General features: G+C 42.2%; 1 protein-coding gene across 1 annotated transcript in view; it reads left to right on the top strand.

The window, feature by feature from the left end:
• The first annotated feature begins 6,279 nt into the window (after nt 1-6,279).
• Nucleotides 6,280-11,424, top strand: part of LMBR1 (limb development membrane protein 1) — a 318,251-nt gene continuing 313,106 nt past the window's right edge. Inside the window, exon 1 of the mRNA XM_007953475.2 lies at nt 6,280-6,345. Within this exon, the coding sequence (XP_007951666.1) occupies nt 6,280-6,345 (66 nt within the window). The remainder of the gene's footprint in view (nt 6,346-11,424) is intronic.

The raw sequence follows: 11,424 nt of genomic DNA, 5'->3' as shown, positions 1-11,424 counted from the left end.
TTTGTCTCAAGAGGTTGTTTCTTCTATTAGACCAGTAGCAGTGTCAGTGCAAGTCAGGGCAAAATGGCAATTGTTAGATACATAAAGGGAGGGGGTCTCATATAGTCTATTTGCCACCTCTAGGAAGGTGACACTTCATGGGGAATGTGGCTTACCTCTCGTGGGACTGGCCTCTTCCTTTCTAAAGTGCAGAGGGTGCAATCATTGCAAGCTTCTTTAATTTAGGACATGGTGACGGGCATGCCCATTCCCTTAGCAATAGTCCATAAAATGCTATATCCTTTATGCCTAGTCTTGTGATGTAACTACTGTGCAATCTCAGTGCTGGAGACTCTAGCGGTGAGCATGTGGAGGTTGGCCAGCTCATCTGCCTGAGCGTTGCCTGGTGGGGTCAGAGAGCTGAGAAGTGGTATATAGTGAAATCCATTCCCACAGTTTGAGCCTATATGTCAGCCCAAATGGCTTACCCCAGAGTGACTGTCTGGAGATCATCTAATCCTTCTCCTGCCAGTACATCACCCATAGAGTCAAGTTTTTCATACACAGCCCAGCTGTCCGTATAGAACACAATTGGGCTGTCTTCATGCATAAGCACCATTCAGGCTACTCTGAGACTGGCCCACTGGCTGCTCTGCCCTTCCCCTTGACTTATCCATATGGTTTCTGTAGATGGCTGTATGGAAGTAGCTGTCCAATAGAGAGAGTTTTCCTCTGGCAGAGCCATCTGTATACCAGGAGAGCTCAGGAATGGGCTCAGTGCCAGTCTTAATATGGCTTACAGTGATGGGTGGAATTTCTTGCAGCCAGGGGGCATTTTTGTTGATATATGTTATAGATCTTAATATCTGTTGCAACTCAGTTCTTAGAGAGCTCGCAGAAAGGGTGCTTCACTGTTGCAGTTATGCATGACATTTAGTGAGTTTCCCAGCTAGGGTCACCCCGATTGTGGCTTAGTGAATTCTTTTACTGACCCAGTGATAGGGTATTGGGATTTTACTGTTATTTGGGTTCCCTTGGTGATATCTTCTACATGCTATAAACTCTAATATACAGCACATAGCTGCTGCTCCAGCAGCCCTCCGATCCCCCAGTAATATTCGTATCCATAACATCAGGGGATCTTGGCCTTGTCCCTGGTCTAGAAGGAGGAAACCTTCCAGGTGAGAGGAGCACTGAGTTGAGCTGGTGTTCTGGTTACTTAGTGCCACAAATGGAATGGCTTTAATAAACAGGAGTTTATTCTCTTACAGTTTGGAGGCTTTAAGTCTGAGTTCAAAGTGCCAGGCTCTAGGGGCTGGGTGAAAGCCCCTCAACCTCAGGCTTCAGCTCTGCCTCCTGCTTCTGGTCCACTGAAGCTGGAGGCTTTTCTTCACTCAGACAGCTACTGCCTGCTGAGACTGACAAACCCAAGGTTGACGAGTAAAAAGGCACAGACCCGATGTTACCAAACTACATGGCAGGTCATTAATTTAAGTCCATTGAAAGTCCCAAGGTCAGCAGAGCATGGGAGACTGCTGAACAACGACTCAGCTACATGCAGGGTTCAAGCATGCCATAAGCTAGAGACCATTCCCAAAGCTGTTTCTTTTATGCGGGAAGCAGATCACATACACAATGCAGCTACAGTAGATTCCTTCATGGAGTTTATTACCAATCTCACCATGGGGAATAACTACATTCAGCTGTCCAGCCACTCAGCCAGGCCCAGCCAAATTGACACACAAACTTAAACGCCACAGCTGGTTTATGGGAGGCTGCGTCTTTGCCCTCGTGAACTATTGTTTGGGCTTCAGAGACACTGCCAACCTGCAAGAAGGCAGCATCAGGCTGTTTATTTATTTTCTCTTTAGGCATTCCAGCTGCTATTAGATCAGCCCACAGCTGGCCACAATGAATTTTTAATGGACTGTTCTGTCTTCTACAGTCAGTGGATTGGCCTGTGGCTCTTACTGGGAGTTTCCCCCAGTTGATGGCACATGATGGGAAGAATACTGGGAAGTCAGGAACTGGGTTATCCTTGTCTTAAATTTGGGTTTTCTTAGGAAAGTTCCTAAATTTCTCTGGAACTTGATTGCAATAGGACTAGGAGGTCTTTACTGTCATTCCAGTGATAAAAGTTCTGTGATTCCTGTGGTGGTAATACTCATCCTTGTTCCTCTGTACCAGAAAGAGCTCCTAAACTGCATACGTAAAGTTGAAGAGGGGAACAACACACACACACACAGATTAGAAGACAATATATGACTGAATTCATTATGAGTCAATAAAAATAATTGAAATCAACCTGTAGTATATTTAATGTCTATTATGATTTTATATTTAGAAATTATGCTAAATTGTCTCTTAGTTAGGAGCTCTGGTAGCATAGTGCCTAAGGCATTTGACTGCTAACCAGAAGGCTGATGGTTCAAACCCACGAGCCACTCCTCGGAAGGAAGATTAGGCAATCTACTTCTGTAGTGATATTGCCTAGGAAACCCAAAGAGGGGTCGCTATGAGTGAGATCTGACTCAACACCAGTGTGTTTGGTTTGGTTGGTCTCTTAGTTAACTTAAGCCTAAGCAGTACCTTGGAAAACATAATACAGTGCCATAAGTAATGAGCAGGTAGTAGCTCTCAAAAGCAATGGTTGATGGGTTAAAAGTTCAAGAGGTCAGTTTCTCCCAAAACCTATTCAGAAAAGGACTAGAGTTAAGACAGTTGTCTGTACTCCTGGAACTTGAGGGACAAATGTAGAGATCACACACATTCAAGTATTAATGACTGCAAAGAATTTAGAATGAAGGGGAGGTGGGAGGTGGGTGGTTAGGGCAGACTCTACAATAGGAGGATTTGAGTGTTTTAATATGTATCACACATGATGATGCAAATTTTTGGCTTTATTACATGGAAGGGAGCAATAGTGCTGTGAAAAGAACAGGTGTTAATGAGTCATGTAGACAGAACTTGGTTCAAATCTTGACTGTGTAAATTAGGTACATCACTTAATTTCTCTGAGTCTCAGTGTCTTCATGAATAAAGTGGAACTAATGATATACAAAATAACACAGGTTATTATGATGGTTAAATTAGATGACACATGTAAAATACCTAACATACAGTTATTCTATAAAAGGTTAATACCTATTACCATCTCTCTATCTTACTTATTTAGTTCCACTTTAGCCAACAAAGATTTACTGAGCTCTGATGATACATCGGAGGTCCCTGGGCGAAACAAACAGTTTGTACTTGAGTACTAAGTGAATGGTTGGTAGATGGAACCCACCCAGTGGCAGAAGAAAGGCCTGGAATCTACTTCTGTAAAGATCACAAGCAAGAAAACCCTGTGAATTTGGTTCTTTTTTTGTACATATGGGGTTCCCATGAGGTGTAATCAACATTCTGATAATGATTTTTTTAAAATTATGTGTCAGGTACTGTGCTGAGTATTAGGACAACAGTAAAGAAGACAAAGTTCTTACCCTGTTATGACAGGGCAGACAGAAAATAAAACCATAAATAAATAATTTCAGATGGTCCTGTCATGAAGAAAATAAAACAAGGTAAAATGAACATAGCTGTCTTGAGCTTCAGTGGCTAGTTCAGATACATTGGTTTGTCTCACAACTCACAACTGGACCAATAATCAGCATCACAATAAATGGAGAAAAGATTGAAGTTGTCAAGGCTTTCATATTACTTGGTGTTACAATCAACACCAACGGAAGCAGCAGTCAAGATATCAGACAACATATAGTGTAGGAAAATTGGCTGCAAAGGACCTCTTTCAAGTGCTAAAGAGCAAAAACGTCTCTTTGAAGACTAAGGTGCACCTGACACAAGCCATGGTATTTTCAGTCGCCTCATATGCATGTGAGAGCTGGACAATAAATAAGGAAGAACGAAGAAGAGCCAATGCTTTTGAGTTGTGGTGTCAGTGAAGAATGCAGAAAGTATCATGGACTGCTAAAAGAACTAATCTGTCCTGGAAGAAATGCAGCCAGAATGCTCCTTGGAAATGAGAATGGCAAGACTTTATCTCACCTACTTTGGTCATGTTGTAAGAAGAGACCATTCCTTGGAGAAGGATATCATGCTTGGTGAAATGGCGTGTCAATGAAAGAGGGGAAAGCCCTCAGCAAGATGGATTGACACAGTGGCTACAATGATGGGCTCAGGTGTAGCAGGGTTCATAGAGCTGGCACAGGACCAGGCAGCGTTTTGTTCAGCTGTACATATGGTCACCATGAGTCAGAGACGACTTGACGGCACCTAACAACAACAACATAAGTTGGGCTTACGACAAATGTTTGCTGTTGTGATAAGTACAGAGATATTTTTATAAAAAATAATAAATTTATCCTGAAACACCGCACAAAACATTTATAGGCATTTTGCTGTTGCCCCCTCTGATAGTGTCACCTGGTGTGGTCTGCACACACTGTACCCCACCTCCCATCCCCTGCCCCAGTGATGCCACTGGGAAGCAACTAAGATAAAAATTGGGTGCACCTCTATAACCCACTGCCACTGAGGCAATTCTGACTCATAGCAACCCTATTGGGCAGACTAGGACTTCCTCATAGAGTTTCCAACGCTATAAATCTTGATGGTTGCTGACTGCCTCGTCTTTTTCCCTCAGAGCAGCTGGGTTTGAACCACTGAGTTTTTGGTTAGCAGCCCAATGCTTTAACCACTGTGCTACCAGAGCTCATTGAATCTTGACAGACAGCCCTATAAAAGAAAATTTAAAAAGTTCTAGATGGCTGGAGTATTTGATTAGAAAGATTAGACATGATGAAAATATCCACTTCCTGGAACACATTTCTAAATGCCACACACCTTCAAATTGATCCATTTACCCTCTGACTTGGAGAAATTAATGCAGAAAGTATTTAAGTCAGTTTAAGCAGGGACTTAAAATACTTTCTGCATTAATTTCTCCAAGTCAAATTCAAATTTTATAGTAAAAAAAAAAAAAAGATATCGAGGAATGGGGATAAATTAGTATTTGTCGGTGGTGCCCTCAAATAAGCACGTTCTTGAAAGTCTACAGAAGCTTATAAATTATACTCTAAAATCAGTCCTACCCTGCAGATTTGGAAAGATGCCTAACGTTTAAGATCATCTATGTTTTACAGGTAAAGAAATCAAAGCCAAATCAGTTTATCAGACCTAGAGAACCCAGGTTTCCGGAGTTTCCGACCAAAGCTTAACTACTAACAATTGATTTCTGACCTTCTACCTATTTTGGCAAAGCAAAAGTTTCCATGACAGACCTATTGCTTTCCTCTGCCAAAAAACCTCTGTAGACTGACTGCTGGAGCTGCTTTGAAGAGCACTAACTGGAGATGTCATAAATAATTAACTCCTGCGGGGAACAAAAGGACCAAAGACTGCGATTGTAAACATCCATCTTCTGTGGGCCGGAAACACCGCTCTAGCGATAACTGACTTCACTACATTATTTCCACCCTCTGAGAAGAAAGAATGGATGGACGTTTCCGCAAAACTACACACGAGGACAAAAAGTTATCAGTCAAAAGCAAAGATGAGAAGATAAAACGGAAGGGAAACCAGAGTCTTGGAAATGGAACAAACAGAACCCAAAGAGAATGCTGACCCACTGATAAATGTCACTAAAGTCACCTAACTATTTGTGAGGAAATTGTCAAATGGGAACCTAAATGCTGTATAAACTTTCACCAATGAAACTCAATGAAAAAAAACAAAGAGTGAACCGCAATTACAGCCTCACAACAATGAAGGTGGAAGACACTCAAAATGCCTAGCTCGCCTTAGTCCTCTCTCAGCCTCCGCCCTCTGTGGGCGTCGCTCAAGAGCTACACCCCCGGCGCTAGAAGGCTTGGCTCCCGCCGCGCCCACCAAAGGCCTTTCTGTCCTGTGGTATCTGTCCTGCAGAAAAATTGAGGCGCGCTAATCTGACGCCTCGGCGCGTGGCCTCTGACGTATCCCAGACCCCGCCTCCATTCTTCCATCTCCGGAGGCGGGGCGGCCAGGCCCCGGGCCCTGCCCCTTTGCCCCCTCGGGGTCGGGCTGGTGAGTCCGCCCCTGCTTTGGCTTGAGCTGCTCCAGCGGCTGCGGCTGCTGGGTTGTTGTCGTGGTGGTTCTTGGTCTTGCTGGTGGACCAGGGCTCCCGCTCTTCGTCTGGCCGTGGTGGGCGAGGCCAAGCCTTGGCCGGTCTGGTGAAGCAGTCAGAGCCTCTGGGCCCAGAGGCGGGCGATGGTGCGCCCGTGCGGGCGGATACGGGCGGCACGGCGGCGGGCATGAAGGAGAATGGAAGGGGAAGACGAAGTGTCCCTGCGGGAGCAGCATTTCCACAGCCAAGTGCGAGAGTCAACGGTGAGTGAGGTGCCGTCAGTCCATCTCTGCGGCTCTCCGTTGGGGCTGGCCTCGATGACAGCTCGCTTGCACCGCGCGGCCCGGGCCCCAGGCCCGAGGCGGCCGGCCCTGCCATCCTCCCGCAACCCCCGTTCGCTCGCTCCTTAGCTCGCCGACCTCTCGTTCTAGCTTCACTGCCCTTGCGGTTTGGAACCCCCGCTCCTACTGCGCACGAGGCGCAGCGCGGCGCCTTCATCGCCATCTGCCCGCGACCACCACCTGCGCTTGTGTCCTGCTTGCATCTTAGCCGACCCCCTGCGGCCTCACCTCTCCTTGCCGCGGCTCCACACTCTTCGCCACAGTAGAGCATTTGCTTTAGTGAGCTATCTTTGGCCATGTCACCTGTCCTTCCCAGAGTAAAATGCTAGAGTGGCCCCCCTGGTTTCCTTCACCACCCCGACTCCAATTTTTTCTTTGACCTGTATTGGTGGGATCATAGCAGGTTGTAAAATGATCCCATCCAGATTCTGTGTTCATGCTCAAATTGCCTGGCAATTTTAGTAGTAATTTGCTCCCTTAAGGAAATAGCTAATATTATTGGGAACTTATTAATTGCCAGGGTCTGGTCTAAACGTCTTGCATGCAATTATTTCCCATTTCTTTGCTCTGTAAGCATGCATTTGAAGCCCAGTTACTTAAAATTGTCAAAGTTAACACACTCCTTTCCCCGTGCGCTACAAGCGTTTCCATCCCTTATTCATCTCCCTCACCTGCACTTTTAGGAAGTTTGAAGTCTTTCTGTTTTGGGGTGAGAAGACTGGTTATTTATGAGATTTATACCAGAGCAAAAGTTCATTTTTGGAAGCAACTTATAGAAGTCATCTCTTTTGGTCTCATGTTTCGTCTGTGCTAAGTGCAGGGTCCGAGAACTGGACTTGACCTTGGTCTACTTTCATGCTTTAAGCTGTTCATATGCACTATTAGGAGCTCTGGTGGCATAGTGCCTAAGGCATTTGACTGCTAACCTGAAGGCTGGAGGTTCAAACCCACCAGCCACTCCTTGGAGGGAAGGTTGGACCATCTACTTCCATAGTAATACCGCCTAGGAAAACCAAGGACGGGTCACTATGAGTCAGATCTGACTCCACGGCAGTGAGTTTGTTTTTTGGTTTTTGATGTACTATAATAGATATAATTGGGTCTGTTTATTTGTGTCTTCATAACTGTACAGTGTATCAATTTTATATATTTGTATTTACCTCTTCCCTCTTCTAGCTAAGGAGCCCCGTGTCGCACTGGACTGCTAACCGGTTGGAAACAACCAGCACTTGGCAGGAGAAAGATGTGGTGGTCTGCTTCTGTAAAGATTTACAGCCTTGGAAACCCTATGGTGCAGTTCTCCTCTGTCCTTTTGGTCGCTATGAGTAGGAATGGACTCAATGGCAGATTATGAGCATCCCATAGGCCCATCTCTTGCCCTCTTCCAGTTTAGTCTCCACCAAGAAGAACCACTCTCTTGGCTTCTAGCACCATAGATTAGTTTTGAACTTTTCATAAATGGAATTTGTAGTATACTCTTCTGTGTTTGGTTTCTTTCACTCAGCAATGTTTGTGAGAGTCCTGCATATTGTGTGTAATTCATTCTCAGTACTGCAGTTCTTCATCGTGACTGTATTACAGTTTATTTTTGCATTTTTTTGTTGACGGGCACTTTAGTAATTTCCAATTTTTAACTATGAATTTTCTTGTACATGTCTTTGTGGAACATGTGTATATATTTCTGTTGGGTATATACAAAGGAATGAAATCACTAGGTCATAGGCTATACATTTTTTCATTATTTATTATTGTTGTTAGTTGTTGAGTCAATTCCAATTGATGACAACCCTATGTGTGCAGGTTATCAAGGCTGTGATCTTTTGGAAGCAGGTCTCCAGGCCTGTCTTCTGATAGCCATTGGGTGGATTTGATCCACCAGCTTTTCAGTTAGTAGTTGAGTGCTTAATCATTTCACTGCTCAAAGAGGTTATGCCAATTTGAATTCCCGCCAGCACTGTATGAGAGATGGTTTGCCACCCATCCTTATAAGCACTTGGTATTCTTAATTTTTGAATTATTTTTTCATCCTTGTGTGTAGTGGTATTATAGAAAAAGTTTCAATTTGCATTTCCTTGATGACTAGTGAATTTGAGCATTTTTTCATGTTTATTGGTCATGGGGATATCATGTTTTATGAAGTACTTTCAAATCTTTTTTCCATTTTTAATTGGTGTGTCTCTATATTGATTTGAAAGAGTTCTTTATAGATTCTGAATATGATTCCTTTGTCAGATATAGGTATTACAGATGGTTTTTTTTTTCCCACTTTATGGATTTCTTGACATTCTCTTAATGATCTTCTAAATTTTTTTGAAATATTATTGTGGTAAAAAATACATATATGTAACAAAATTTTTCTTCTTAATAATTTTGAAGTATATATTTCAGTGGCATTAATTATATTTATCATGTTGTGCCAACTTCCCCACTATCTCCTTCTAAAACATTTTGACCTTAACTAACCATTTCCGCCTCCTCAGTCCCTGGTAATCACTAATTTATTTTCTTTCTGTATGTATTTGCCTATTCTAGATGTTTTCTGTAAGTGGAATCATACTTTTGACCTTTTATGGCTGACTAATTTCACTTAGCATGATGGTTTCAAGGTTCATTCATGTCATAGCCTGTATCAGAGCTTCATTTCTCTTTACAGATGAATAGTGTTACATAGTATGTGTATACTACATTTTATTTATCCATTGATCTGTTGATGGATAGATTCTTGGGTTGTTTCCAGTGGCATCACTAGGGTTAGTGTTACCCAGTGTGATAATTCATGGTCACCCCATCTTCCCCATGGACCTCCTCCTATACATACCAGACCATATAAGACCATTAGTAATGTTTACTACCAATTCTAGTCATAGAATAATATGTGATAAACGTAAACTGCTTATTTTTCTTGGATTATATGAATACTAACAGTTATTTTGTAAAATCTTTCTGCATTGAATGACAACATTACTAGTTACAACATTATTAGTAACTGAACGGAAGGCTTTTTGATTTTCCTCCTCTTTTTCCTTTACATCTTCATTCTCAAAAAGGTTACTGATATAGATTCACAAATACTAATTATCACAATATTGTAGCTAAAACATCAGAAATTTGACAAAATCATCAACTATAAAAACACCAAATAAAACCGAAACTCACTGCTGGTCGAGTCGGATCTGACTCATTTTGGATTTTTTGGTTAGAACAGTTTGAGTAGGATTGATGTCAGCTCCTCTCTGAATGTTTATTAAAATTCTTAAGTGAAGCCGTCTCAGTCAGGATTTTCTTTTGTTGGTAGTTTTGTTTTTGTTTTTAACAATCTGTTTGATTTCTTCTTTTGTTATAAAAGCCAAAAAGCCAAACTCACTGCTATTGAGTGGATGCTGACTCATAGCAACCACCTTTGGGTTTCTGAGGCCGTAAACCTTTACAGAAGTAGAAGTGGATCGCCTAGTTTTCCTTCTGTGGAGTGGCTGGTAGGCTTGAACCAACAACCTTATGGTTAGCAGTCAAATGTCTTAGGTACTATGCCACCAGAGCTCCTTTTCTTTTGTTACAACAGATTGCCACCGAGTCGGATCTGATGCATAGTGACCTGTCCTTGGATTTCCAAGGCAGTATCACTACGGAAGTAGATTGCCCAATCTTCCTTCTGAGGAGTGGCTGTTAAATTTGAACTGCAAACCTTCTGGTCAGCAATTAAGTGCCTTAGGCACTGTGCCACCAGAGCTCCCTTCTTTTGTTATAGAGCTGTTCACATTTTTTACTTCAGTCTGCGTTAGTTTAGGTAAGTAGTGTGTTTCTAGAAATTTGTTGGGTTCTTCTATGTTTTCAAATTTGTTGGAGTACAGTTAGTTCTTCATAGCATCCTGGTGTTATCCTTTTTGTATTGGTTGGTTCTGTTGTGATGTCACCCATTTCATTTCTTGTTCGTATTATTTGCAGCTTCTCTTTCTTATCCCTTGTTAAATTTGTCAGTGGTTTGTCAATTTTATCAATCTTTTCAAAAAACCAACTTCTAGTTTTGTTGAGTTTTTCTATTGTCTTTCTATTTTCTGTTTCACTTATTTCTGCTCAAATCTTTTCTTCTGGTGACTATAGGCTTCTTTTGCTGCTCTTTTTCGAATTGTTGGGGAGGTTGGGTTAAGGTGTTTATTTTGGTTCTTTCTTCTTTTTTGATATGTTTATTTATTGCTATAAATTGCCCTCTGATTACTCCTTTAACTGTGTCCCAAAGATTTTGGTATGTTGTGTTTTCATTCTTGTTTGAGTCAAGGAATTTTTAAATTTCTTTTATTATTTCTTCTATTCTCCAGTAAGTTTGCTGAGTGTTTTTATCATGACAGGACATTGGATTTTGTCAAATGCGTTTTCTGCACTAATTGATGATCATGTGGCTCTTTCCCTATGTTTTATGTTGTTGTTTTTTGTGCCGTTGAGTCGGACCCAACTCATAGCGACCCCTCCTTCGGTTTCCGAGGCAGTATCACTATGGAAGTAGATCGCCCCATCTTCCTTCTGAGGAGTGGCTGGTGGGTTTGAACGGCCAGCCTTCTGGTTAGCAGTCAAGTGCCTTAGGCACTATATGTTTTACATTGATATTTTATGTTGAACTGTCCTTGCATTCCTGGGATAAATCCAACTAGGTCAGAGTGTATAATCCTCTTAATATGCTGTTGGTTAGATTTTGTTGAGGATTTTTGCATCTTAATTTATAAGGGATATTGGACTGTAGTTTTCTTGTAGTGTCATTGTCTGGTTTTTGTATTAGGATATTGCTTGCCACAGAAAATGAGTTAGGAAATGTTCCCTCTTTGTTTTCAAGAGAAGCTGGAGAAAGATTGCTATTGATTTTGCTTTAAATGTTTGGTAAAACTCACCAGTGAAGCTATCAGGTTTAGGACTTGTCTTGGTTATATATTTGTTGTTGTTGTTGTTATGTGCCGTCGAGTCGGCCCCGACTCATAGCGACCCCTCCTTGGGTTTCCAAGGCAGTATCACTAC

Source organism: Orycteropus afer, unplaced genomic scaffold, assembly GCF_000298275.1.
Source record: "Orycteropus afer afer isolate SDZICR_OR568_19922 unplaced genomic scaffold, OryAfe1.0 scaffold00396, whole genome shotgun sequence".
Classification (NCBI taxonomy): Eukaryota; Metazoa; Chordata; class Mammalia; order Tubulidentata; family Orycteropodidae; genus Orycteropus; species Orycteropus afer.
This window is presented reverse-complemented; position numbering and strand designations above follow the sequence as displayed.